This window comes from Centroberyx gerrardi, chromosome 10, assembly GCF_048128805.1.
Source record: "Centroberyx gerrardi isolate f3 chromosome 10, fCenGer3.hap1.cur.20231027, whole genome shotgun sequence".
NCBI lineage: Eukaryota > Metazoa > Chordata > Actinopteri > Beryciformes > Berycidae > Centroberyx > Centroberyx gerrardi.
In genome coordinates, this window is record NC_136006.1 from 4,837,247 (window position 1) to 4,865,178 (window position 27,932).

A 27,932-nucleotide genomic window follows, 5' to 3' on the forward strand; every position below is an offset into this window, starting at 1 on the left:
ATCACATTTTCATATAAATACATTTCCATTTTGCCGATTGCGCAACAACACAACAGTGATCCAACCTATATCCAGTTCATAAATCTTCTCCACTGTCTGTTCTAAACAGCCGGAGTCTGGTCGCTCTTTCCTGGGAAAAATCCTCTGCCGCACACAGGAAGTGATGCGTTTTACATTTCCGGTTTGTTTGGAATCAACAGAAGAAGAAGAACTGGGTAGTTAGCATGAGCAGTGATAGCCACCATGACTGAACAGACAGAGAAAAGAGAAACTCAAACTGCATCAACAGAAAACCCAAGCTCCGCCCACACTGTTTGATTGACAGGTGATCTGTGGGAAGTGCAGTGCAGAAACACCACAGCGAGGCTGAGGGACAAAGATGGAGACTAAATAAAAATATATTATATATATAGATTTCCAGTTTAATTTGTATATTTTGTTGGAATACTGTTGCAGTGTTCTTGGCCTAATCGACAGCCTATAGGCCATAATACAAAGGCAATGTTTCAAAGTAAGATGCAGAAGGACAATTTTGCAAACAATTATGTCTAACAATCATATTTTTCATTGATTTTTCTCCGTATAGCCAACTATGTCTTACACATTCATTTATGACACATTTGCCAACTGAAAGTCGCACAGTCTAAGTTACTTTTTCAGCATTGATTGTGACAAAAATCATGTTTCCATAGTAAACTTAAAGCAATACCATGGATTTAATTGCCAATTTGCCCTGCTGAAGGCAATATGACCCATATTTGTTCCCACAAAAAGCCCCATGGTCTGAAACACTACAGAAGCAAACAGCGCACCTGTAGCTTCACTCCAAAACACAGTTTAAACCACACCACTGTAAAACTCAGTAAGGAAACATGTTACTTTTCACCAGATGATTTACGACAACATCGAGGCTCGGATGAAGCGTTTGACTCGGTTTCAAACACAAACGTGGCAGTGTGTGTTTTGATGTGTGTGTGTGTGGAATATTTACGATGTGCGTCTCCTGATTTGTGGAATTACATAAAATAAGTAAACTTTGCGGGCCAATTGTGCTGTCAGTGTTTATGGATTTTCACAGGAAATACAGTAAAAGCAAACAGCCAGGAGGTTTTCATAGGAAAATGTGAGTTGAGACTCTCCAGCGGTGACAGTCCAACTGTCCCGCCTGGCAGGCCCCGCGGCGGTCTGAGTATTATTCATGTACAAATAGTTTCTGTCCGTGGCTCGCTTTGCTTTATGGATTAAGTTAGTGCTTTCTCACACAGGAAATTGCATGTCTGTCAGGAGGATTGTGGGTCAGCGTCCCGCTCGTAAATCAGCGCTCCGACAGTGACCACGCACTCACTTCATGTTACACAAATCGCTCTGCTCCTTTCGATTTGTTGTTCTACAAACTGGTATTTTTCAGCGAATCGCGTCGCGTTTGATTTAGAAAGTCCCCGAACTCATTTCCAGCACCGCTCTCTTCACTCGAAATCGACTTTAAATTGACCTCTGGAAATTTACCGCCGCTCGCCGCATTAATGATCTCCCACAAATTGCACACCTCGCGTTCTCATTGGATGTCGGCCCGCCCGCCGCCTAATGCTCACACATTCATCATGCTTACCTTGCGATTGTTCCAAGGGAAACTTAAACTAAAGGTAAATAGCCGACTGAAATTCCACCTGGCCTTTTCATTTCAGCCAACAAGCTCCATTTTGCTCTGGTAATCCAGATTTATGCCACGGTGCATTAAGATAATAACACAGATTAAGCCTTCAATTCCATGTCGTTTCATCGGTCCAGCGCCGGCCTGTAAATCCCCCAGCAGAGCGCCGCCGTTAAAGTGTTTTTGGAGCAAACCGGAGCAGAACAAGACCACGAGGTTTTGTATTTATTTTCTGTGTTTAATTGGACAAATGAACAGCATTCCAGCGCAGGAGCATAGTGGCATTATTGTTCTCTGAGAATAAACACAGAAAGGTCCTGCATGGACTATAAAACTCCAGAATAAACAGCTCTCTCAAAGCCCAGTATTGAATGTCTGTTTATGGCTAGTAATATGAAGTGCAGAGCTCTAAAATCACTAATTACATCAGCTATGTGGATTTCTGGGGAGAGCTCTTAAAAGGGGCGCTGGTAGCTGTAAGTGTGTGTGTGTGTGTGTGTGTGTGTGTGTGTGTGTGTGTGTGTGTGTGTGTGTGTGCAGGCGTGTATAAGCTAATATGCCTAAAGTGTTTGTGTCCTTTCTGCTCTCTTGTGCCTCAGTTGTTGGTCTATTTTACAATTTTCCAAGAGCATGGGTCCATTTACTGTGTCTTATCTTACATTTATGTGTGTGTGTGTGTGTGTGTGTGTGTGTGTGTGTGTGTGGCTTCACAGCGGCCCGCAGAGGCCTGACCTGGGAGCGAGGCGGGGGGGGAGGAAGCGGTTTCCTCTGCCCTGATCTCTGCAGACTCTGCTTATTAAAACATGTTTCCCTCTTCCGGCGGGATGAGAGCAGCGAGCGGCCGCCTGGACCGGACTGCTAAACCCCGACAGGGAAGGCAGCAGTGGAAGAAATTCATATTTATTCATTTGATAAATTACTGTTGGGGTGATTGCACTTCTAGAATCTGTTTTAGGGCATTTTTTTTTTATATAAGGAAGTAATATTCCAGGGCTTGAATCCAGTTTTGAAAACACTTTTTGACTCCGACTTGGTCTCCGCCATTGTTGGATGTTGCCTTTTTTTTATATATATATATATATATATATATATATATATATATATATATAAAAACAACAAAAATGGGTAATATTATTGATGTTTGGTTTATTTTCTCCACAGCAATACAAGCAATTTAAGTGATTTGACCTGTAGAAACCTGTCTTTAAACTTCTATTCACTGATTAGTTGGTGGTTGAAGGGCTTAGTACAGATGGATCTACATCTCTGTTGATTCTTAAGAAACTCCTTAAGCATTAAAGATATGAACACTGTTTATTGACTATTTTGGTCTTGAATGAGACTCCATTTGGTCTTGACTCGGTCTCAATCTTCTTTAGACTTGGGGCCAGATGCATAAAGCTAGTTTAAGACTAGTCTAAGCCTTAGACTGGTCAGATTCTCTGGTTGGACTAGACTACATAAGACTGTCTGTTACTTAAATATTACGACTGATTCATTTTGAGGTAGGAAAGTTAGCCACCTTCCCCCTGACTGTCAGAGTGGGAAGTTTAAATACTGAAGCTGTTTCATACAAGATGGCAAATCTGTGGTTTTTGGAAAGAACCTGAAGAAGAGAGAGAGTCTTTAGAGAAACAACCATTAGAGATCTACAACAATCAGGAAGCAGTAGGAACATATAAATATAAGTGTGTATAGCAAGTTTGACTTAAGGTCACATTTAAGTCTAAGACTAGATCTATCTTTATGCAGCTGGTCTTGACTCAAACTTGACCTAACCTGGTCTTGAAAGTGAGTTGGACTTGACTAAGGTGGCCTTGACTCCACCTCAAACAGAATAATCTTCAAAGCAGAATCATTTATCAAACACCAACCAGATCTTAGCTGCATTCTTGTGTTTTTTTTCTAGGCGAACGAGCAGCTTTGAGAAAAAGAGGAACGAAGTGCAAAAAGTCAGAGGAGGAAAAAAAAAGACGAAGGTAGAGAAAGGAAACATTCATAGCTGTGTGTGTGTGTGTGTGTGTGTGTGTGTGTGTGTGTGGCTCTGCAGTTCAGCTCAGTTCAGTCAGTGGACGGTCGGTGCTGCTGGCCGGGTCTGTGTGCACCGTCACCTCATCACTCACCCCCCCCTCACCCCCCTCTCCCCCCCCGCCCCGCCGCTGCCGTAGCAACCAGGTTATGACTGGATCTCGTCGGACTGACCCGCCACCTCATATCTCAGCTCAGGTACGGGCTTATTCATGAGTGCTGGACACAGATTTAACACGGGCCCCGGCGCTGGGATGACTGCTGGCCGGCCGGCTGATGGACTGCCTGCCTGCCGCCTGCTGCCCGCCTGTCGGCTACAGCTGTTCCACTGTCTGACTCTCGGACCGGCTGGACGCCATTTTGAAGGCGGCGGCGCTGAGGTCATCGTCGAAAGCGGCTCTGTTAACCTCAGACGGTAGCCTCATTTTCATATGCAAAAAAAAATTAAATGCGCTTCTGGGAAATATTACTGGAAATTTGAAGCAATGCCGGCATCGGTTTGATGAAATGTGTTTTGAAGACGCGTATCGGCGCTGTCGGGTGAAAACCAAATATCTCCAGGATATCAGCTTTTCAGAGTCTTGTTTTTAGCTTCAGGTCGATGCATTTTTCTCTTCCTCTAGCTGCTTTTGAAACGGTTTTATAAGACCAAGAAGTCTGAGAACTTTCTCAACCCATAAAGGAACATGTAATCCTTTGAGTTAAAACATGAAAATCACCACAATTGCAGTTACCAGGTTTTCACACGACAAGACAGATATGCAAATTTGTTTTGAGGCAGAATTCAAACAAACTTTCTCCGAGTTGCATGATTTGCAAGAATTGCCTCTGCTGGTAAAAGCTGGAAAACGTGTGTCAACATTTTATTTCTGCATTTGTAATGATTATTTTTGTTTGATGTCCTAATATCTCCCACATTTGCTTCCTTCCCACTTCATTCAGCAAATGTGTTAAATCTGTTTGTCCTTTTGGTTTGTTTGAATTACTAATTTTAAGAAAAAATAAAGAAAGTGACTTTACTACAGAACTCACAGCAACCTTTTCCACTGACATTGAACATTTAGGCTGCTATTCTGTTTACTCTTAAAATGTATTTACTATTAAGATTTTAACAATAGCAAGATCTCTTTTTGAATTCTTTTATCGTCACTTCTCTCCTCTGTATTCTTACATGTCATTAGTCTGCTTATAGTTAAAAATGGGTACAATGAGATGCGTAGATATGGATTAGATACAAAATGGTCATTCTGCTCCTCTGTATTCTTATATGGCTTAACTTAACCATACTTTTAATTAAAAAAAATGGAAAAATACAGAAAATGAGATGCAGAGATGTGGATTAGACACAAAGCTCACTGCCTCTAAATTCCCCTCAGTTCACAGTTGTTGTATTTTCCAGAACCGGTGTGAAGCCACACTGCAGCGCCCGGCCAACACATTACACCGAAGCGTTTGGAGTTGCTAAGCAAACTCTTAAACAGGAATCCTGCCGCTGTAATCGGAGGCCGGTCTATGTCAAATATGGGTCATACACATTTATAGCTCATATCATATTCACCTGCTACAGTCGACTGCAGCGACTGAAGTCAGCAGCTAAACGTTGATTATATCCTGCAGTATATAACACCGTACAGGCCGCATGATGACAGACGACACTGATGTCGACCGCATAAAGTAACACCGTCTCCACTGCATCAACGTGAAATACAACTACAACCCATGAGATGACATCATTTAGTAGAGATATTATACATCTGAGGCATTTAGCTGCAGCAGGGGGTCAGTGCCTTGCTCTAGGACAGTGATTCTCAACCTTTTTCATATCATGGACCCCTAATTTAGTCCACATTAGGGGACACAAACCCCCATTTGATCAGATTTAGTCTCTTGGATCCAAATCTGAGAATATTTGTATTGTTCGATATGATTTTGTCCAGATTCCCATGACTATCTGTATTGTAGGTAGAGAGATAACAGAGACACTATGATCAAAACAGTCACTCTTCTACATTCTCTGATTGTGTTAACTTCTTCTTCTAACAATTCATCAATTTGCTGTGGACCCCCTGGAACCTCCTTAAGGACCCCTGGTGGTCCCCGGACCCTACATTGAGAACCACTGCTCTAGGACACTCTGGCAGGACGTAAAGCTGTTACGGGGATCGGACCCGTGACAGAAGATAGTCCAGGTTAAAGTCATGAAGTATATGAGTTTTTACTTTAGTATCACCTTTTTCTTTTCTTATATGACGCCCATCAAAAACATTCCTGAGACCATTTTGGGTCCTGTCTGATAAAGTTAAAGATAAAGACATATTTTTCATTTCATATAAATAAATGTGTTTTGCTCCTCTCTATCGCTGATTAATTGATGACCAAGTATAGGATATATATGATGTGCAGTATATGTATGATGCAGCATGGTGTATGACATGTAAAAGCCCTTTGAGACATGACTGTGATAAAGCGTGATATAAATAAACAAGACCAGACTGAAGTGCAGGAACGCCGCAGCGAGGAGCGCTTGGTACCGAAGACATCAACAAAATCAAAATCTAATTTCCTGCAGCACCTGTAGGGGGGGGGGGGGGCAGCCAGCAGCCAGTCTGGACCCTGTCCCGGGCTGAGGGGCAGGGTGCAGCAGGTGGCAGCAGGCTGGACTCGCCCCCGAACACGGAGCAGGATGAGTCTGATACCACAGAGACGGACTGGAGCCGGGTCAGGAAGGGCAACACTGCCATCTAGTGGCTGCTGAGAAAAGACAGAAACTCACTCGCTTCACCCGGTTCATCCTTCTCAGGGTCACGGGGGCGCTGGAGCCTGTCCCAGCAAAACCTGTCCATGATTTCTCCATGATGCCTTTTCAAATTTACATGATCAAATTGTAATGAGAATAAATAAAAAAGTAACCATCAACTACACTAAGTTTAAGTTTTTAATTTTGTCCACAAAAAAACAACCAACAGATCTAGACTGTTTTGGAGCAAGCCACCGCTTTTGGTTACAGTTTCACTTTTCTCTTCCTTATCTTTTTCATAACTTCTAAATTCAATTTTAATATTCCATGACTTTTCCAGGTTTTCCAGGACTGTAGGAAACCTGTTAACCTGCTTATTCCTTGTTCCTATGTAACCCAGTTGTGGTGGAAAAACATACGAGGCACACAAAGCAAAACCAACAGCCAAGAGATCAAAAGACAGCAGAGGAAATAAAAAGTGAACAAAGGATTTTTTTTTTTATATGTTCACCCCCATGTGGAGGGAATGCGAGAACTTATTCCTGCCTGGTGAGTTTGTGTGGGTCACATTTAGCTGTTGCACCGTAGGAATCTATTGTTAGAAGTGGTATTTTTTTTAAGTATTTTTTGCTCTTCAAACACCTGTATTTCTGTCCAACATGCTGACGTAGTGATCGCACCTCGTATTCCAAAACCTGACCCCATGACCATCAGTTCACACCAATGTGTTTTTTTGGTGTATCGTCTTATGTGCACTCACCTGCTCAATGATTTTACAAGAAAAAAATCCTTAAAGGACCAATAAATCAGGATTTATTTGTCCAAATCCAAGCCCAAGTTTCTGAAAAATGTATGCTCATGCCAAAATCAGTGGGTTGCGTTGATTTTCTTTAATTGTACACCATATATCAGAAGCTTTAAGTAATTTCTGTCATTATTCAAGATGCTGTATAGGCTATATAACTTAAGTGATAGTTGTTTTTTTCTACATTATTTGAAATAAAGCAGAATCATAGCTGCAGCCTCATGTAAACAGTTGTTCTGACTTTGTGGCCAACAGTTCTGTCATGTTTGTTAGAGAGGACGAGGCCGGGAGCCAATATGTAATTAACGGTCAATTTCATGATGATGAACTCACCTTTTCTTTCACTCACAGATACACTGGCTGTTTGTCGGAGAGAAGCCGTAAAAAAGCTCAGATGAATCATAAAGTCGGGGTTGTGTGCAGGAGAAGCAGAGAAACCTTGTAAAGTTCTCCTTCACAGTCTGTGGTGCTGTGGCTGTTTTGAGCTGCGTTACCAAGCACCATGTGACATCAGGAACATACAATTCAGATATGGCATGAGATTTCAAACTCTGAAGCGCAGCCTTGTGTCACACAGCGTCGGGCCTGGTGGAGCGGGGAAATAAATTCACTATTCTACATAAAGTTCAGCGAAATGTCATTTAAATGGTAAAACTTGGGCCAGAGCGGAGGTGAAACACGGTTGTTGTGTTGGTTCAACAGAAGGCCTTCACTTCAGCGCTGCTTTTTCCCCTCTTTTATAACACAATTTGTAATGATGAAGCTAAACCGCTGCTGGGTGCTAATGCAGTGTCAGCATTGTGAGTGTGTGTGAGAGAGAGAGAGAGAGAGAGAGAGAGAGAGAGAGAGAGAGAGAGAGAGAGAGAGAGAGAGAGAGAGAGAGAGAGAGAGAGACCGGTCTGGGATTTTCCTGAAGAATTTTTAATTTCGGTAGGTGTGACATTTACAGCTTCAAGACCAAATCCAGCCCCATAAAGAGCCGCTGGCCCTTTTCTTTTTTTTTTTTACGGCCTTGTAAATACAGAGTTAATTTGTTTTTTGTCCGCCCCGAGATTAAAACGCGAACAGAGAGCGCGAGGTGTTTTAAGGGGTTCATTTCATTATTCCACAGCGCCCCACGGTCAGGAAATAAACACACTGGTGGAAAATGAAGTGTCTGATGTGGGTGTGAAACGGGATTAAGGGTCGGACGTTCGGGAAAAAAAACAAAAAACCTGAGCAGTCCGCTTTTCTGCAAAACATGGCGCTGAAAACCGAGACGGCACCAACGTTCCTCTCCCGCTATGAAATGTATTTACTCCACCCGCTGGGCCTCAGGACAGTAAATCCAGGCTAAGTTACAAGAGCAGTAAAGTCAAAGCCAGATCTCCCTGAGTTTAGTATTGGATGGCGAGGGGGCGGCCAACAGGGAGCGGGACGGGGCGGCAGCTCAGTGGGACGGGGCGGCCGCCACCCGGAGGTCTGCAGCTCAGACTCTGACAGGCTTCACCCCCCCACCTTGGTTTCATCCCTGAAATGTCCTTAATTACATAAACATTCATTATCCATTAAAAATAACATACCTTTAAAAAAGTATGGGTAGCATCATGGGTTTTTAAGGGATTTATTCAGGGGTTGGTTCATGGAGACTCTAGAAATTAAGGGATTTTTTTATGCCTTTTGTGCATGTTTACAGGTTATTAATGAGTTATTAAGGTAAAGTTCCTGTCTCTCTGAATTTTACATTAAATGAGAAAGTAAGCAGTCAAACATTAAGGAGGTGTTTAAGGAGGTTTTGATGGGGTCTCCTCCATTAATAACGCCCTCAACTAATTTTAAGGGGATTTTGCATGAATTAAGGGGTGAATTAATGTAAATGTAAGGGGATTTTGATTACTAGTTCGTAGAGCCCATCTCTAACCGTCTTAAAGTAAATTGTAAATAAAAAAGTGAGAGACTCAATTTTCATATATTGGCAGAATCTGCTTTGTCAAAGTCCTGTCTCCCACCTTTTTTTTGCTTTTTTACAATTATTGGTAAACGTATGATTTTATTCATCCCATTGGCATTAGTTTTCGATTCACTTAAAGCAATATTCCACTTAGTTTTAACACGGGGGTTATTTGGCTCTTGACCTCCATGAAAACCAGAATAGAAACTACTCACCAAGATCAGATGCAGCTGGACCCGTTTGTTCAGATTTTTACTTCCCATTCATTTGGGGCCACGAAAACTGATTGAAAACTGACATTGGAACACCTTGGTGAACAGATTCAACAGTGAAGGTTGGTTTATATCTCATTTGAAATCTCCACACATCAGGTTCAGGACTGGTTAGAAGGTCTGACTCCTTGTCTTTTCTTATGAAGTCTGTACTGGAACCTACACACCTGCTGCCAGTCACACTGAAGGACTAAAGGACCACAGGCGCAACATTTCCCTGAATAGTTTTGGATTCAGAGGAAGCTGCACAACCCCAAGGTACGGCCAGAGTTCAACACCACTTGAAGCCCCCGGCTGCTTGGCCCGGGTCCAGGTCTGGATCGCTCCCTCCAGGCCCCGCAGCACAGGAAGCCGCAGAGAAACCAGCTTAAATCAAACCTGTCCTCCGTGTGTGTGTGGCGATCACGACCCCCAAAACATGAAATGTATCTATTTAAGGCTGCGGGTGTCTCGCCGTATATTCACGTGTTTTATATGAGCGGCGAGGCTGCGGAGGGAGCCGCTGTGTATACACAACGCCGCTCTCTCTCTGCGGCGGAGGATTTATTGGTTCTGAAAGACTCCTGTAAAAACCTGAAGGAGGGGCGGAGCGGCGGGGAAAGACCTCGGACGCAGTTTATTTGGGAAATGAAGCGTGTCGGTGAATAACACGCCGTTACGTCCTATCAGGATCTTACAGACAAGTTCACATACAAAAAGCCACAGTGTAAATCACCCCGACCCGCCCACAGGGGGAGATGGGAAGCGGATTATTTACAGAAAAACAGTGAAAAAAAAAACAAAAAAAACGTCCGTCTCCATTCAAGCGATGGTGAGGACGGCTCGCTCCCGCTTCCTCCGCTTCTTCTTCTTCTCCTCCCGCTGGCCCGTGGCGTCGGCGAAGAACATCACGTCCTCTTTGCTCTCGATCTCCCGCTGGAGGAACTGCAGGCCGGCGCTGTTGAAGCCCAACACGTCCTGAAAAGACGTTAAGACGGATTACAGCTTGAACCCGGATCCTAGATATCAACACTGACTTGTTATTTATCTGATTTTCAGATGCAAACTCTATGATGTCGTCTTTCTAGTCAGATCAACAGACTTTCAAACAGCCAAGAAGTCTTTAGAGTCCACACCAGGTAAATAAACTTTCTTTCTTGTAGTTTCTGGGTGTTACTCACTCTGATTTTGCGCACTTTGGACAGAGTGTTGGTCCTCAGCTCGTCTATGACAGACAGCAGCATCTGGTTACTGGAGATTTGGCCAAAATGGATCCTAGAGAGAAAGAGACAACAATATCAGCTAGGCCAGATACCAGAAATCTACAGCAGTTTGTGTGGATTTTCACCTACATATAGAAAAGGAGTGGAAAAGCTACAGATCCTTCTAGTTATGTTAAAAAAAAAGAATCTATATGCCCAGTTTCCCTCAACGCTGTTTACTCTCTCACTCAATTACACACAATCAACACTGAATCACTGTAAGAGAGAGGATGTCATTATTTGTTGTGTGATTTATTTCATTGTCACTTATTTTTGTATCATTTGCTTTCTTTTTGTCGGTTATTCAGGTGAGAATTCAGTTTAAATCTCTAGGGTTTTTTCATCTCACCTGCACAATTTGTTTGTATTCTATTTGTACATTTGTATTTTTTATTTCTCTATGTTTCATTGCATTGTGCAAATAAACTTAACGGCAATTGTGTTACTGGCATAACACAATACTGGCATTTGATTGGTCCATAGGCCCTGAGGTGGCCACTTTGGATGTCACTGAATACATTTATTGCTGACTATGCATGCAATCCAATCCTGTAACCATGGAAACACATCGGTTTTGAATATTAAAGCTTTAATATTACAGCTTATTCTCCAAGAGTAGCTGAATTTGTTTCATTCCTTACACAAATACAATACTCACTTGACTGTCCATTGCGCTATGTTACACAGGAGTCCACATGTTAAACACATATATACACACACACACACACACACACACACACACACACACACACACACACACACACACACACAGTGGCTGAGTGCGTACCTAAGCAGGAAGAAGAGGCAGCGGCAGACCAGCTCCACCTCCAGACCCTGCTGGATGTAGCTGTTGAAGAGCGTCAGCAGCTCGGGGACGTAGGGGAACGGCAGCACCAGCAGGGAGACCTCCAGCTCACTGACCGGCACAACACAAACAAACAAACACAAACAACAACAACAACAACCGGCTGAGTGCGTTTACATACACAGGCAGACAGACAGAGCTCAACACAGCGTTCACACATCGTTTCGCTGATGAAATTCAAAAACTTTTCCAGGACTTTTCCAAGACCTCTTTTCAAATTTCCATGATCAAATTGTAATGAGACTAGATAAAAAACAGAACCATCAGCTACGCAAACTGTAAGCGTTGTTTTTCATTGTTTATACTACGATTTTAACGAAAAAAGTCAGCAACCAACAATATTTTCCTCCATCCTTCCTCCTCCATTTTTTATCCCTTTTCAAATTTCCATGACCACCTTTTAATGAGACTGAATTGAAACTTTATATAATTTATACTGATGTCTTACCTGGATCTGACCTTCTTTATGACGTCTAAAACGTAGCGGGACGGCTGCAAGAGGGGAGCAGACAGACAGATTGCAGCGATGATATGATCAGCATTAAGTTACTAGAGGCGATGTGAGCAAAGTATTTATTCCTCAGCACTATTCTACTTACTGAAACGTTTCCAAAGGCCACGAGGATGGGGTTTGGTTTCGGTAGAGGCAACTGCAAAACACAACCAGCTGTTAGTCAAGTGTATTTCCCCCGTGATAAAACATAAAAGTGAAGTACAGTACTGTGCAAAATCTTAGGCACATATAAAAAAACATCCATAAAGCGAAGATGCTTCATAAATAATGAAATAAAAAGTTTCCAAATGTCAAAAAATGTACTACAAAGAGCAGCTCTACTGACACACTAATGCAGATAACAAATATATAAACATCTAAGACAAAATTTATATAAAAAAATCTAGGCTGGCTAAAACTTTTGCACAGTACTGTAAATGCTATGATAAAACAAAGACAGGAAAGAATAGTAATTTTTGCACTAGGTTGGATAAAAAAAAAGGTGAAAACATCTCACCTCAAAAACAAGAGAGAGAAATTAAAATAAATTAATCCACACATAAAACCTTACATATGTTTTGGGCATGCAAGAGGCACATTAGTTACAGGATTACAGCAGCAGTAGAAACAGTGCACATGGTTGTAAAAAGTGGGATTATTCCATATATTACGTCTGTACCTGTTTGCCTGCATTCTCACAAGCGTATTTATGCTCCTCCATCTTCCTGTTTTCGTCTCTGTAAAGCTCCAGAGCTTCCATGATGCGCTCCGCCTGCACAGGAATCACAGAGAGAAGAACATGCAAACACAGATTAGTAAACCTAACTTTTACACTGTATGAAGACCCGGGTTTAACAGGATTTTCAAATAATTCTTTGCATTTGCTTTAAGTTGCTTGCAGGGCTCCGACACTGTTTGGATTTCAAAATTCCAGACTTTTTCCAGACCTTCACTTCCTGATTTGAAGATTTTGGTGTCCAGAATGCTTTACTAAATCTGCCACATCACTCTATAGATGAAGATTAATCTTCACATCGACAAATATCAGAATATGTGAGCTGAATGGGGTCATTAATCACAGAAAATGTGTAGTTGTATGTATATCAGGACAGTAAAATATTTTTCCATGCTTTTACAAATTTGTGCAATTTCCAAACTTATCAAGACCTGGAAATTACTAAATTCTTTTTCCATACATTTCCAAACTTTCCTTTCAATGTAGCACACTGCTGTGATTGACAACCTTTCTGTCTAAATAGCTCTGATGTGGTAGAATCGTCCTATCGGCGCTACAAGCAGGATCAAACACAAAAAATTATTTGAGGATGTTATTTGTCCCGGAGGTGAAGCCAACTCACAGCTTTGACCGTCTCGATGGTCTTCTTGCCGGCTGGTGCCGCCTCTCCCTGAGTCTCTCCAGGAACCTGCAGAGAGACGGAGAGACACAACACAAGTACATTTACTGTGGTGTGGTCTGTTAGGAGTGAATGGAATCTAACCAACTACAGGAAACAACACCAAAATGCAAGGGTTCATGGGTAATAAGGAGACGGATGTTTACATATTCAGCTATTTCTTCATGTGTTCTTAACTGGTATAACACCACAGAAGAAGAGACAGGTCACCAAATCTCTGTCCAATAAAGGAGCTTCTTGTGAGTCATGTGACTTTTGTTTACAAGCTCTGGTTCACTTGTAATTGGTCAGTGTGAATCAAAGGTAAAAACAAGAGCAGTTTTCCATTAACAGGCATGCAGAATCAGAGAACAAGCCTGTATAAATCTTGACTAAACAAAGCATCGACAGGTCGTGTCTATTGACTTTGCATCAAGATCCTTTATTATTAGTTTAAACTCACCAAGAAAGATCGGTTCTTTCAGTTTAAAATCATTTAGCAGTGAGTTCCATGAATAATGACCATAATACACACGATGTTTTGGTAGATTAGCATCATGAAAAGTTTAAAGAGAAGGAAAAAATAGAGAACTCACCACAGGCTCGCTCCCTTTGGCCATGCTCTCCTCAAACTCTGCCTCTCGCTCCTGTCACAGAGAATGGGAAAGGGGAAAAACGTTTTTTCTGTAATTCAGACTTGAAATAAGTTTTAAATCAATTCATTTAGCTTGATTCATCACACACACAACAGATATATATGCAAGACATTAAAACTTCACCACATCAATCTCCACCTTACCATCTCCCTCTCCTCCTCCAGGATGATGGGCTCCCTGGTCCTCTCCCACAGGCGGAGCGACTTGTCGTGGGACGAGGAGACGATGTGGTCTCCGCTGGGGCTGATGGCCAGACACCAAACCTCCCGATGGTGACCCTTCAACACAGAGGGGGGGTCAGCTGGGTGTGGTTCAGAGGAGCGGCACACTTCCTGCTATGTGACATCACTACAACTAGTAATCACCTAGCAACCACCTAGTAACATTGTAACGATGAGTAATCACCTAGCAACCACCTAGTAACGTTGTAACGACTAGTAACCGCCTAGCAACCACCTAGTAACATTGTAACGATGAGTAATCACCTAACAACCACCTAGTAACCTAGTAACATTGTAACGACTAGTAACCGCCTAGCAACCACCTAGTAACGTTGTAACGATGAGTAATCACCTAGCAACCACCAAGTAACATTGCATCGACTAGTAATCACCTAGCAACCACCTAGTAACATCGTAACAAACACTACTAATCACCTAGCAACCACCTAGTAATATTGTAATGACTAGTAGTCACCTAGCAACCACCTAGTAACATCCTAACAACCACTGGATATCACCTGGCAACCAATTAGTAACAACCCAACAACCACCTAGTAACATCCTAACAACCAGAGAGAGACAGAGAGAGAGAGAGAGAGAGAGAGAAAGGAAGAAAGAAAGAAAGAGAGAGATAGAGAGAGAAAGAGAGAGAGAGAGAGAAAAAGAAAGAAAGAAAGAAAGAAAGAAAGAAAGAGAGAGAAAGAGATAGAGAGAGAGAGAGAGAGAGAGAGAGAGTCACCTCCAGCGTCTGGATGTGCTCAAACTTGTCTGCGTCCCACTGTTTGATCTTCTTGTCTTTTCCTGCTGTGAAGAACAGATGAGTCTTGGGGACGAACTGGAGGAACATGACGCTGAGGAGGAAAAGACAAACACACAGAGAGGGGAGGAAGTCAGACGGGCAGACAGAACAACACAAAGAAACAGAAAGACAGAAAGAAAGGGGGAATGGCCAAAATAAGAAAGATAAGAAAAAGAAAAAAGGCAGAGTAAAAAAGGAAAGAAAGAAAGAATGAAAGATAGATAGACAGAGGCAGAGCAAAAAAGAAATGAAGGCAAAGGAAGGCAGAAAGAAAGAAATTCAAAGAGCAAGAATGGAAAAAGAGCAAAAAAGACAAAGGTAGACAGAAATCAAGAAAGAAAGAGAAATGCAGAAATTAAGAAAAAAGAAAGAAAGAAAATAAAGAAAGAAAGAGAACATAGAAAAAACTACAAGCAGATGAGCGGTGAGATGAAAGAGTGTGAAGTCAGAGCAGGAGACCCAGCAGCCCAGAAAATGACTTCAGTCCAGCTTGTTACCATGAACAAAACCTGTGTGTGTGTGTGTGTGTGTGTGTGTGTGTCGGGTCAGTGTGTGTGTGTGTTGGGTCAGTTACCTGTCGTCATGAGCGAACATGGAGCGGTGACAGTCGCCGAAGTCCAAACCCCAGATCTTGACGTTCCTGTCAGCGGAGCCGGTGGCGATCAGAGTGCTGTCCTGTTAGAGACACACAGTTCAGAATCTGGGACTGAGGGGCGGAGTCAGAGTCAGAGTCTGGGACGGAGGGGCGGAGTCAGAGTCTGGGACGGAGGGGCGGAGTCAGAGTCAGAGTCTGGGACAGAGGGGCGGAGTCAGAGTCAGAGTCTGGGACAGAGGGGCGGAGTCAGAGTCAGAGTCTGGGACAGAGGGGCGGAGTCAGAGTCAGAGTCTGGGACAGAGGGGCGGAGACCGCAACTAGTTCGGATACGCAAACATTACACATGCAGTGTAGTTCAGGCGTTAGTCGAGACCAATATCACAATATCTAGCAAAATAACATGCATCATCACCTTTAGCTTTAATTGTTCAGGCATAAAAGAAGCTCATAGTTTTTGTCTGTCCAGGTTGAGCAGTACTCACATGTGAGATGTCCAGACAAAGTACAGGCAGCTTGTGTCCGTACAGAGAGAGGAAGAACTGAACCAGAGACAGAAAACACTGTGAATATACTGTATGACATCATCAGCAAAGCAGTTACACCCTGAGAGTAGGGCTGAACAATTCATCGAAATTTTACCAAAATCGCAATATGGCCTACTGCAATTGTCAAATCGCAGGAGGCGCAATATTTGTTAAAGGCGAAATGTGTGTCAAAATACCATTTTAAATGAAATATTGTCGTGCTGCAGAGATGTCCTGCCTACACATCATATTCTACAGACTTAAGAAAACATCTTTGTTTGGTACAGATCCCCGCAAAAATCACACCATAATCATTTTAATACGTTTTTCAATGAAAATGAGAATAATGATGTAAAAATTATTATTCCCTCTAATATCGCAAATTATATCGCAATTGAAATATCAGTCAAAATAATCGCAATTAGATATTTTTTCAAAATCGTTCAGCCCTACCTGAGAGTACAAAATATCTAAATATTACTTCATGGAAAGGGCAGGGAATTGTGTATATTAAGCGTATGTTTGTCTATGCATGTGTGTGCGTGTGTGTGTGTGTGTGCGTACCTTCAGTGTGTCTGTGTAGAAGACCTTGACGGTGCAGTCCAGCAGGGAGACGGCCAGCAGTCTGTGGTCCGGAGAAAACCTCACACACAGAACGTCTTCCTCCAGCTGCAGGGTGCGTGTGTGTTTCACCGTCAGCCTCCTGCAGCACACACACACACACACACACACACACACACACAAAATATATTTTTGCATAACTTGTGTTTTTTGACTTGATGAAAGTAAGTGACCCACAATTAAAACACATGACTTACTTCTGTCCCGACTCCTGGGCCTTGATCAGCTCAAACTCCCAGAACTTCACCGTCTTGTCTGCACCTCCTGTCACGATGCCCCTCTACACACACACACACACACACACACACACACACACACACACACACACACACACACACACACAATGCTTGAACTTTGTTTCTTAGACAGATATAAATAGTGAAGTTGATCCTATGTATGAATTTCTTTCCAAAGCCTTTGTCTTTCCATCAAGGCAAAGGGCGGCTGCTTTAAAGAATCTAAAATATAAGATAGTTTTGATTTGTTTAACACTTTTTTTGGGCACTGCATAATTCCATTTGTGTTATTTCATAGTTCTGATGTCTTTACTATTATTCTAAAATCTATAAAAAATAAATAAAAGTGTGTCCAAACTTTTGACTGGTAGTGTACAAATTGTCAAAGACACTCAGTAATTATTAAAACAGATTCATACAACATCCACTTTGCAATTCCCACTTTTGTTACATACACTATTCTGTACATCTCATATCTCTCTAAAATTCTTTTTTTGAACTTTTTTTAAACTGATTTAGATTTGTATTTTGTTTGATTTCTACATCTAAACCATTCCACAGATTCACTGCATCAGCTGAAATGCACACACTCTTTGAACGCAATGTTTTTTAGAATTAAATTAAATTCTTAATTCATGAAGCCCTTCCCTATTTGAGAACATATAACTATTTGTAAATAAGGACAAATTCTAAATTAGGATAGGATTGTTATTGAGCCTGGAGTTAGTACGGATATTTTTCTATCCTCTAATGTGTAAATGCATGAACATATATATTATTACATATTCTGAAATATACATACTGTATATTTCAAATATAGTGTATATTTCAGAAAAAATTTAGAGAAATGCTTGAAAATACACTGAAATTTGACATATTTATATACATGTACAGACAGACAGACAGGTGGACAGACAGACAGACAGGTGGACAGAGAGACAGAGAGACAGACAGACAGACAGAGAGACAGACAGAGAGACAGAGAGACAGACAGACAGACAGAGAGACAGACAGACAGACAGACAGACAGACAGACAGACGGACAGAGAGAGAGAGAGAGAGACAGACAGAGAGACAGACAGACAGAGAGACAGACAGGCAGACAGACAGAGAGACAGACAGACAGACAGAGAGACAGACGGACAGAGAGACAGACAGACAGACAGACAGGTGGACAGACAGGTGGACAGACAGACAGAGAGACAGACAGACAGACAGACAGACAGACAGACAGACAGGTGGACAGACAGGTGGACAGACAGACAGAGAGACAGACAGACAGACAGACAGACAGACAGACAGACAGAGAGACAGACAGAGAGACAGACAGACAGACAGACAGACAGACAGGTGGACAGACAGGTGGACAGACAGACAGAGAGACAGACAGACAGACAGACAGACAGACAGACAGACAGAGAGACAGACAGAGAGACAGACAGACAGACAGACAGACAGACAGACAGGTGTACCTGGTCGGGGGCCAGGCAGAGGGACCACAGAGCTCCGGTGTGGGCGTCCACCGTCTCCAGCAGACTTCCTGAGGCCAACTCAAAGATCTGCAGCTTCCCGCTCTGTCAGGGAAAGGAGAGAGTGAAGGAGGGACTGTGTGTGTGTGTGTGTGTGTGTGTGTGTGTGTGTGTGTGTGTGTGTGTGTGTGTGTGTGTGTACCTTCGTCCCCAGGATGATCTGTCTGTCTCCAGGCACAAAGAGGGAGCAGAGGGCGTATTCACACGCCATGGTGCGAATCACCTGCAGAGTCGACCTGCGACAGGGGGGCGGGACATCCTGTCAGACCACCAATCAAATCATCGCATTCCACAACACAGACTGACCACACAAGTGTCTTTACAGAGAGGGACAAAGAATAATGTGACAGAACCAATAAAATAGCAGGAGTGAAGCTTTTAGAGGTGTGTGTGTATAAAATATGTGTGTTAGAGAGTTAGAGAAGTGGTAAAGCAGGAAATTTCCACAGTGAAAAACAAAAAATAAGCTTTCTAAAAGATGCATAAAACACTTAGCACACGCTGCTGCTAAAAATAGCACCGCTGAGTCCCTGACATCCAGCGGGCAATTTGCTCTAATTTACCCAGAGGGATGCTGGGAAGGTAAAGCCATGTTTGTCCTTAATTTCCCTGCAGTCAACAGGAAAACCACGCTTCTCATGATCTGCATTTAAAAGACGGATGCAGTTCCCTCTGCAGGCCGTCTGCACCAAGTTCATATAAGACTGTGAAAATCCAGTCCAAGACCAACCTCACTTCTAAAATAAATGTGAAATAAGAACAAAAACAGAAGACTAAACAGAATCCAAGTCTGCAAGACCGGGATGATTTCTCGCTGAAAAGGTAGAGCACTGACAAAAATATTATTGTTAAATTTATGATCACATTAGTCTTAATGATTTGGGGAACAAAATTATTTTATTGCCCTTTTTCCATCTTATACCAACTTCCTGATTATTTTCAGCTATAGGTGGCATTTCAAAAGAGATTGAATGAAATTAATTGTTTTAATCTTTTAATGACTAGTAATTTTTTGGGGAAAAAAAAAAATCACAATATATGATTATACACAATTATTTGTGTGGTCGTAGATAAAATCTAATATTTTTAAGGCTTCTGAAACTGTATTAAAGCTTATATTTCACTGTATGAAGTCACATTTTAAGGCAGTGAATTTACTGTAGATAATCCAACTCAATTTTTTTTTATTAATCAATCAATCATTTAGTCTAGAAAATGCAAGAAATAATGACAAATGCCCATCACAAGTTACCAGAGCACAAAATGATTCTTAAAATGTCTTACTGAGTCTGACCAGCAGCCAAAAAACCCAAAGTCTTCATTTTATAATGATATGAAACAGAGAATATCGTATTTTCACTCGACAGATTAAACGATTATCCTTAATTAAACGATAAACGCTGAATCCATCAACATTATAATGGATTGATTTCCTGCTGATCGACTAATCGACTAATCGTTTCAGCGCTAACGAGGCGTCGTCACCTGTTCCACACTTTGACGGTGTCTCCGGAGGCGGACAGGACGGCCATGTTGTCGGAGCTGAAGGCGAGGGTGCGGGCGTCGGTGCGGTGGCCGCCCAGCGTCAGGCGAGCCGTCTTATTGGCCGCGGGGGCTTTGTCCGCCGGCTTCAGGCTGAACGTCTCCAGCGTGTTGTTCTGCAGCAGCAGCGCCACCTTCAGCTCGCCGCCCGCACACCACAGGCAGTCCACCCACCTGAGGGGAGGGGAGGGGTACACGTGTGTGTGTGTGTGTGTGTGTGTTAGGCCATGAACATTTCATAGTACGACTATCTTGACCAAAGTTATCTCGATATACGATATTATGTCGATCATTATAAAAAAGATGAAAACTTTTAAGACACTACTCTAATATGCTTCTATCACTTAAAAACTAATTTATCATATCAATCAGAAGACAGTTGACTTTTTCTTACATAACAAAATTGTAAAATACTGGTTCAGCTTATAGAAACTGTAAGGAGAGTTTTAAACAACACAAATAAAAAACCAAAACAGCGTCTAAAATAAAGTCAAAGAGCTACTAGTCTATATCCACTTTAACTCAGTCAGCAACATGAATATAACAAGTTATTAGAGGGCTCAACTAAAATAAAACATCAGTGACAGATGCGGGCAGAGCTGGTTATCACAGTCGTCACGGTAACAATAATTAGTGGCGATGTCATAACTGTTACTGTTTTTTACCGTGATATATAGTAGTACCGGTTATTGTCCCATCCCTAGTGTGTGTGTGTGTGTGTGTGTGTGTGTGTGTGTGTGTGTGTGTGTGTGTGTGTGTAGGTGTATGATAGAACATTTCGCATCATTGCAGTTAGAGGCTTATATGAGTGTTTGTGAGTTTAGGCTTGCTGAATGTTTGTGCCTAAATGTGTTTTTCCTCGTCGGTCTGGGACTCAAACCGGCGGCCTCGTGGCCTCGTGGCCCCGTGGCCTCGTGGCCTCGTGGCCTCGTGGCCTCGTGGCCTCGTGGCCTCGTGGCCCCGTGGCCTCGTGGCCTCGTGGCCTCGTGGACACGGTCCCGCCTCTCTGACCTCCTGCTGTGATCTGTGATGTTCTGCAGTGACGCCACGCTCACCTGATCTTGGAGGAGGCCTTGATGTTGATCAGCCGGAGGATTTCATCCTTCAGCATCCTCTCCACCACCGGCTCCGCTGCAGCGTCCTCAGTCCTGCAGCAGGGGGCAGACACACACACACACACACACACACACACACACACACACACACACACACACACACACAATGTAGCATTCTGACTGAAAACTGTCAACACTGTATTTATACTGACTGGTATGGAGAGACAGAAAAGATTAAGACCAGTAATGTATCTACTACTGCTACTGCTACTACTAATAATACAGCACTGCAGTCGCAGAAGCAGCAAAAGTAGCAGCAGTAGCACCAGTAGTAGTAGGAGTAGCAGTAGTAGCAGTAGTAATAGCAGTAGTAGTAGTTGTAGAAGTAGTAGCAGCACTATTAGTAGAAGTAGAAGTAGTATTAGAAGTAGTACTTGTAGTAGTATCAGTAGTAGTATTAGTAGTAGTAGTAGCTGTGGCAGTAGGAGTAGCAGCAGTATTAGTAGGACCAGAAGTATCAGTAGTAGTAGTAGTAATAGCAGTAGTAGTAACAGTAGTAGTAGTATCAGTAGTAGTATTAGTAATAGCAGTAGTAGTAACAGTAGTAGTAGTATCAGTAGTAGTATTAGTAATAGCAGTAGTAGCAACAGTAGTAGTAGTATCAGTAGTAGTAGTAGTAATAGCAGTAGTAGTATCAGTAGTAGTAGTATCAGTAGTAGTAGTATTAGTAGTAGTAATAGCTGTGGCAGTAGGAGTAGCAGCAGTATTAGTAGGACTAGTAGTATCAGTAGTAGTAGTAGTAATAGCAGTAGTAGTAATAGCAGTAGTAGTAACAGTAGTAGTAGTAACAGTAGTAGTAACAGTAGTAGTAGTATCAGTAGTAGTAATAGTAGATATAAATCACCATCTTATAAATATAAATCATCTTACAAATAACCTAATCAGAAATCATTTGTTCTTGTTCTTACTTGGCCGCCTTCTTCCTTGCTTTCTTCACCTTCTTCACCATCTTCTTCTGCACTTCCTCCTCTGACAGCACAGTGAAGAGCTCCAGCACCGAGTCGTTGCCCTGAGGGGGGGGGGGATAAATAGGTGTAATATATGATATCAAATATTATTTGTAATAGATAAAATATCAAGATCAACAATACATTTAAAAGTCATAAAAAGGACATCTGGCTGCTCTGCTCGACCCTGACCTGGATAAACAGCTTGATGGAAAATATTATGATAAACATTGATTACAAAAAATATTACTGAACAACGATATAAAAATCTCTCTCTTATCACACCTTTAGTATGAAACCTGGTTTCTTAACCTAGGGATCGCTACCCAAAATGGGCCATCAGTGTATTTCTATTTCGTCCCCATGAGCCAAAACAAGAGACTCAACTTCTCATTTGGGTTCCTGGCTATTAAATAAAGGTTTTAAAAACTAAAGTGTAGAGAAATGGGCCTGATGTAAAATTTCAGGACTTTTCCATGACTTTCCATAACTGAGTCGGAGCGCTTCCATGACCTCAAAACCTTTATTCCTTCCTGGTTTGTTAATGTCGTTTGTCAAAAACACATCCTGGTACATTCCAGTAAAATTCCCTGACTTCCCACGGGAATCCTGACTTTCCCCGTCTGGGATACACCTTTCAACATAATCCAGGATATTCCAGGTTCTCCGCCGATACTCACGTGGCAGGCGATGACCCGGGCCTTGGCGTCCGTGGTCAGAGACACGACTCGGTCTCTGGCCTCTCTGAGCAGCGAGCCGGCTTTCTTACAACTCAAAATCCTCTGAGAGAAGAAGAAGAAGAAGAAGAAGAAGAAGAAGAAGACAGAGACAGAAAATGAAGTTTAAAGCCAAGGAGAGGCAGAAGCAGAGAGATTTATCTGAGCTGAAGGTCGTATTTTCTGGAGGAGGACGAGCGCAACCGCCTCTCCGTTTAAAGAGGCGATTCGTCACCGCGAGGCTGGAGATGTGACGGGAGCTCAGATAAATCAGGTCTTAACAGGGAGTGTTGCAACTTGCTTTTTCCTGAAAGATTGTCGAACTTTTGGCGTCGTTCCTCTGCTCCTGCTGTCTGAGCGTTAGAAACCGTCCGCTCAGAGGTAAAATATGAATCGTAAGGAGTCACCGCACGCTCGTTTTTATGATTCAGGGTTTGTTTCGCTCAATAAAACAGAAGTACATCATCTCTCCCTCTCAGATGTGATACTTCACTAGACAACGATCGATTTTGGGCTGAAAAAGTTCACTTCATAAACCAAATCCGGCTATTCCTCATCTTTATCTCTCCCCCCCCCCCAATATTTTGTCACAAGCTGCAGGCAGTGATGAAGCTAACGATGAGCGACCGCTCTCTTACGTCTTCAGGACTCGCATCCGAGCCTTCCTCCTTGTCTTCATCGTCGTCGTCGTCGTCGTCCAGCAGAGTTTTCCCCTTCTTCACTTTGGGCTCGCCCTCCGCTTTTCCCTGAACAGAACACAAGCAAACACACAGAGCTGAACACAGAGCTGAACACACAGAGCTGAACACACGCTTCACACACGCTTCACACAGAGCTGAACACAGAGCTGAACACACGCTTCACATACGCTTCACACAGAGCTGAACACACGCTTCACACACGCTTCACACACGCTTCACACACGCTTCACACAGAGCTGAACACATGCTTCACACAGAGCTGAACACACGCTTCACACACCTCTTCAAACACTCTTCCATGACTTCTCTGTGGCCCCTTTTCAAATTTCCACGCCCAAATTTTAATGAGACTGAATTCAAAAGTACCCGTCAACTACACTAACTTTAAAATCAGGGATTATAATATTATTTTAAAGGGGTAATAACTAGATTTTTCCTGCCCCCATAATATAAAATGACTATAATATACCATGTCTGCAGGGGGTTGATAGAGTTGTTGATCAATACCAATGATCACTTCAACAGCTGCTGAGATTTACATCTTACAGTATGTAGTAGGAAATCAGTTCTATCAGTGTATCAGTGTATCAGTTTGAGTTTCTCTTTTCTCTGTCTGTTCAGCCATGCTGGCTATCACTGCTCATGCTAACTACCCAGTTCTTCTTCTTCTGTTTATTGCACACATTTATTTATATGAAAAAGTTGCGGATTATTCCTTTAATGTCTCTAAGTCTCTCTCTCCTCACCTGCTGCAGGTAGCTCAGGTCCCAGGCTCGCAGCTCACTGTCTGCTGAGCCCGTCAGCAGCCGGTTCTCCTGGTTCAGCAGCACCATGCCCCACACCTGACACACACACACACACACACACAAAACAAACACCGTCACATCACTGTCACTTGTAAACACTGTCTTGCACCTAATTTTTTCTATTTCAGGAGCATCGTGCCTCACAACAAACACACACACGCAAAATAAACACTGTCATGTAAAGACTTGTAAACACTGGAAATGTCTTACACCTCATTTATTATATTTCTATTTCAGGAGCACTGCGCCTCACAACTAACACGCATATAAACACATACTGTAGATTTTACACACACACACACACACACAATGTGCAAACACATTATACTGTCACTGTCCAGCGCCTCGTCTCTTCAGTTTGTTTTGTTCTCTAACACACCTGACACTGTCCCACATGGGCAGAAAAGTTGGGGGACAAAATCAAGTTTAACGTTTTTATCTTGGTTTTCCTAAATTTGTGAAAACCGTTTTGTTTTTTTTTCAAGATTGACAGTGTCAGGATCAGGATCAGAGTGCTAAAGTGATCTAATCATCAACTTCCACTCAATCAAATGAATCAATCTCGTCTCATGTCAGCAACAGACTTAATCCAATCAAAACGCAGGTAGCTGAAACTGAGTTTGCTTTACAGTAAAGAGCAGTAGAGCTGGAAGGGCCGTGGCAAGGAAATAAATCAGTGTGAGCAGGGCTGGTGGTGCAGGGAGAGTTTCACACTCACATCTGACTCCTCTGACAGCACCAGCTGTGTTTACCTGCACAGAGCAGCCCAGCTATTGGCTGCTCTCTGGTTCAGGTCTTGTTCAGGTTAATGTTTCACACAACACCCGGTTCTATACACAGAATAGCATTGAAAACGTGTTGGGTGACATATTTCTATGAAAAAAAGTGTATTCAATTATTGTGCTGGTAAAAATGATTCAGTAGGTAATTTTTTTTGTAGTTCACCGGCCCTTGGAAAGTGAGTTAAACAGTTAATTTTAGACAGTGCCAAGAGGTTAAAACATTGTATTTCACGTGCTTGGACCCCGATTTATGACAAGCTGTGATAAAACCAATTCCTCTTGTATTCTTGTACCAGCATTTAGTGGAAGGACCACAATGGAAATAAGCTCTCAGGATTTATTGTGATATCCTTGATGATTTTATCGATGTCCCTGCTCAGTGAAGGCATCCCCTTGTATATTTTGATGATTGTTGAATAAACTCGATCAATCAAGCGGTTCCCCCTGAGCAGAGCCGGAGTCGCTCACCTCGCTGCGATGGCCCACCATGGTCTTGAAGCAGTGCTGGGTGTCCAGGTCCCACCACTTCACGAAGCTGTCCTTGGAGCTGGACAGCAGGGAAACACAGAGAAAAAAACGGGTTTCATGTAGTTCTGAATGGAGTTGTTCATCTTATCAGGCTGCTTTTCACATTAGTAAATCATCCATCCACCGATTCAGTTCCAATTCTGTTTGCTGTCTCTTCAAATTCCAATTCCAGTTTCTCAGTTGAACTGGAACTGATGAGTTCATTCACAAATTGACCCCAACTCTGATGTGCAGGTTCACAATGAGAGCAAATAGCTGTCTGGTCTTATTAAAGCTGGTAGTAAGTCATGTGGTTTGGCCTAAACTTACAACTACCACATTATCTGCATACAAAGTGATACCAGGCTCATATTTTTATAACAAAAACAGAGATGGGAGAACTTCTCAAGCCCGTATTAGTGTGAAATCATACTGGGAGTCTGAGCAGAAACACACTCATTAGCCTGAATCTGCCTGGGGTCGAACGGACAGATGGTTTACAGATCGAAGCCAAATTAACTCTGCTGGGCCGGAGCCCCGGATCCTCCAGTTCCATCTGTGAGTCCAGCACAGTCCTGCTCTCATTTTCCCCACATGAATTAAACCTGATGGTTAGTGGGAGGGACACAAGCTGCAGGGTTAGAGCTGGCTTTGGACACAGAACTCTCATTGTTGTATTTTTTAAAGGGGCAATAAATAATCTGGGACTTTTTTATTGGCCGCTATCGCCGACCGTGATCAAAGCTTATGGTGGCCTGTAACAGACACAAACCATAAAGTCAGTTTTTCCCAACAGAGGAGCAAACTAGCTAATTAGAGCAGAGATCCAACAGAAACGTCTAGTGAAGAGGTGATACTGTATATCACCATGTTAAATACTGGAATAATAATACTGCTTTGTTATTTGCTTTTTTGGCTTGAGAACAAAATGTCTCGTAACACCGTCCTCCATCTTTGAACAGTTGTAAATGAGACTAGGTGGGGGTTAGGAGTGTCTTAAAATGGCAATAATTGGGGAGTTTTTATTCCAAAACTGAGTATGAAATCTCAGCAGCTGGCAAAGTATATGTTGAGTCATATTGATCAACAACCCTATCAAATCCCACAGATATATTATGGTCATTTTGTGCTATGGGGCTGTAAAAACTTTACTTGTTGCATATTTAAAAGTTGTTTTCCTTTTCTGGACAGTTTGGGAGAGAGAGGGGACGACATGCGACAAAGGTCCTGTGCTGGATTCGAACCAGGACGACATAAATACATGCACCTCTGCCACCAGGACTCCCTCCTGTTGTTTTACTGTTGTTCTCTAATGAGAAATGACAGTTTCCTTGCTTTTTTCCTCTCCGTCCCTAAAAAACCAGCGCAGCAAATCGGCTTCATATGGGAGCCTCGGCACCAGGTGAACCCAAAGAGTCGGGGCGGGGCGGGGCGTTACCTCGTCACCAGGAGGTTCTTGTCCTTGAGGAACAGAGCCTGCGTGATGACGTCTTTATGGCCCTTCAGCCGGTACAGACCGCACTCGTTGATGATGTCCCACACTATCACATCTGTGTCCTGCAGGGGGGAAGAGGAAATAACACACTCAACAACAAGGGCTACGGCAAGCAGGGTTCTGTTTGCAGCAGGTGTATGAACGCATAAACTGGGAAATTCAAAATAATGTCTTTTTCTCATCACTGACTTATCAGTTTTGCATTTGAAATGAACACACTGACAGAGTCTGAAGTATCAAATAAATACTGCATCTTTCCCACTGGACCGCTGAATGAGTTCAATACTAGAAAAGGACAAAAAATAACTGCAACCCTAAGTTTTACTTGGGGAATATTTCAACCCAATGTGGTGCTTCACTTTTTTCCTTTGCTTGGTATTGACTCCAGTTCACAATATTGTCTGTGGGTCCAAGATCTACAGGGATGTAAGAGACAAATTATATATAGGTCCAAAATCTGCAAACTTATCCTTTAAGGCAAGGGAAACACTGCAGATGTGTGACAAAAGTCTCTTTGCTCCTGAAGCTTACTGATTCCTCTCCTCACCTCCCCCTCCCCATGTAAAACCTCACTCCAGCACAAAGTTCACCAGACAAACCTGTATGAGAACTGAATGAAACCCCTGCCGTCTCACCTTGGAGCCCGTGACGAGCCGGGCTCCCAGAGCGTCGTACTGGATCACGCTGACGGCCGACTTGTGGCCGCTGAAGGAGACGCTGCTCT

The 27,932-nt window shown here is 42.7% G+C and overlaps 1 protein-coding gene across 1 annotated transcript in view; it reads right to left on the reverse strand.

Annotated features, from left to right (window-relative positions):
• Positions 1 to 10,020: 10,020 nt before the first annotated feature.
• wdr3 (WD repeat domain 3) overlaps positions 10,021 to 27,932 on the reverse strand; it is a 20,484-nt gene continuing 2,572 nt past the window's right edge. Inside the window, exons 3-27 of the mRNA XM_071907626.2 lie at positions 27,844 to 27,932; positions 27,152 to 27,270; positions 25,675 to 25,753; positions 24,365 to 24,460; positions 23,556 to 23,663; positions 22,882 to 22,983; positions 22,163 to 22,263; positions 21,195 to 21,287; positions 20,083 to 20,313; positions 18,740 to 18,833; positions 18,541 to 18,642; positions 17,030 to 17,112; positions 16,776 to 16,914; positions 16,170 to 16,226; positions 15,667 to 15,767; positions 15,033 to 15,144; positions 14,216 to 14,350; positions 14,013 to 14,063; positions 13,381 to 13,446; positions 12,702 to 12,794; positions 12,129 to 12,179; positions 11,978 to 12,021; positions 11,452 to 11,580; positions 10,584 to 10,677; positions 10,021 to 10,380 (exon numbers count right to left, since the gene is read on the reverse strand). The exon at positions 27,844 to 27,932 is cut by the window's right edge and continues 121 nt beyond it. Of these exons, the coding sequence (XP_071763727.2) occupies positions 10,225 to 10,380; positions 10,584 to 10,677; positions 11,452 to 11,580; positions 11,978 to 12,021; positions 12,129 to 12,179; positions 12,702 to 12,794; positions 13,381 to 13,446; positions 14,013 to 14,063; positions 14,216 to 14,350; positions 15,033 to 15,144; positions 15,667 to 15,767; positions 16,170 to 16,226; positions 16,776 to 16,914; positions 17,030 to 17,112; positions 18,541 to 18,642; positions 18,740 to 18,833; positions 20,083 to 20,313; positions 21,195 to 21,287; positions 22,163 to 22,263; positions 22,882 to 22,983; positions 23,556 to 23,663; positions 24,365 to 24,460; positions 25,675 to 25,753; positions 27,152 to 27,270; positions 27,844 to 27,932 (2,525 nt within the window). The 3' untranslated portion in view covers positions 10,021 to 10,224. The remainder of the gene's footprint in view (positions 10,381 to 10,583; positions 10,678 to 11,451; positions 11,581 to 11,977; positions 12,022 to 12,128; positions 12,180 to 12,701; positions 12,795 to 13,380; positions 13,447 to 14,012; positions 14,064 to 14,215; positions 14,351 to 15,032; positions 15,145 to 15,666; positions 15,768 to 16,169; positions 16,227 to 16,775; positions 16,915 to 17,029; positions 17,113 to 18,540; positions 18,643 to 18,739; positions 18,834 to 20,082; positions 20,314 to 21,194; positions 21,288 to 22,162; positions 22,264 to 22,881; positions 22,984 to 23,555; positions 23,664 to 24,364; positions 24,461 to 25,674; positions 25,754 to 27,151; positions 27,271 to 27,843) is intronic.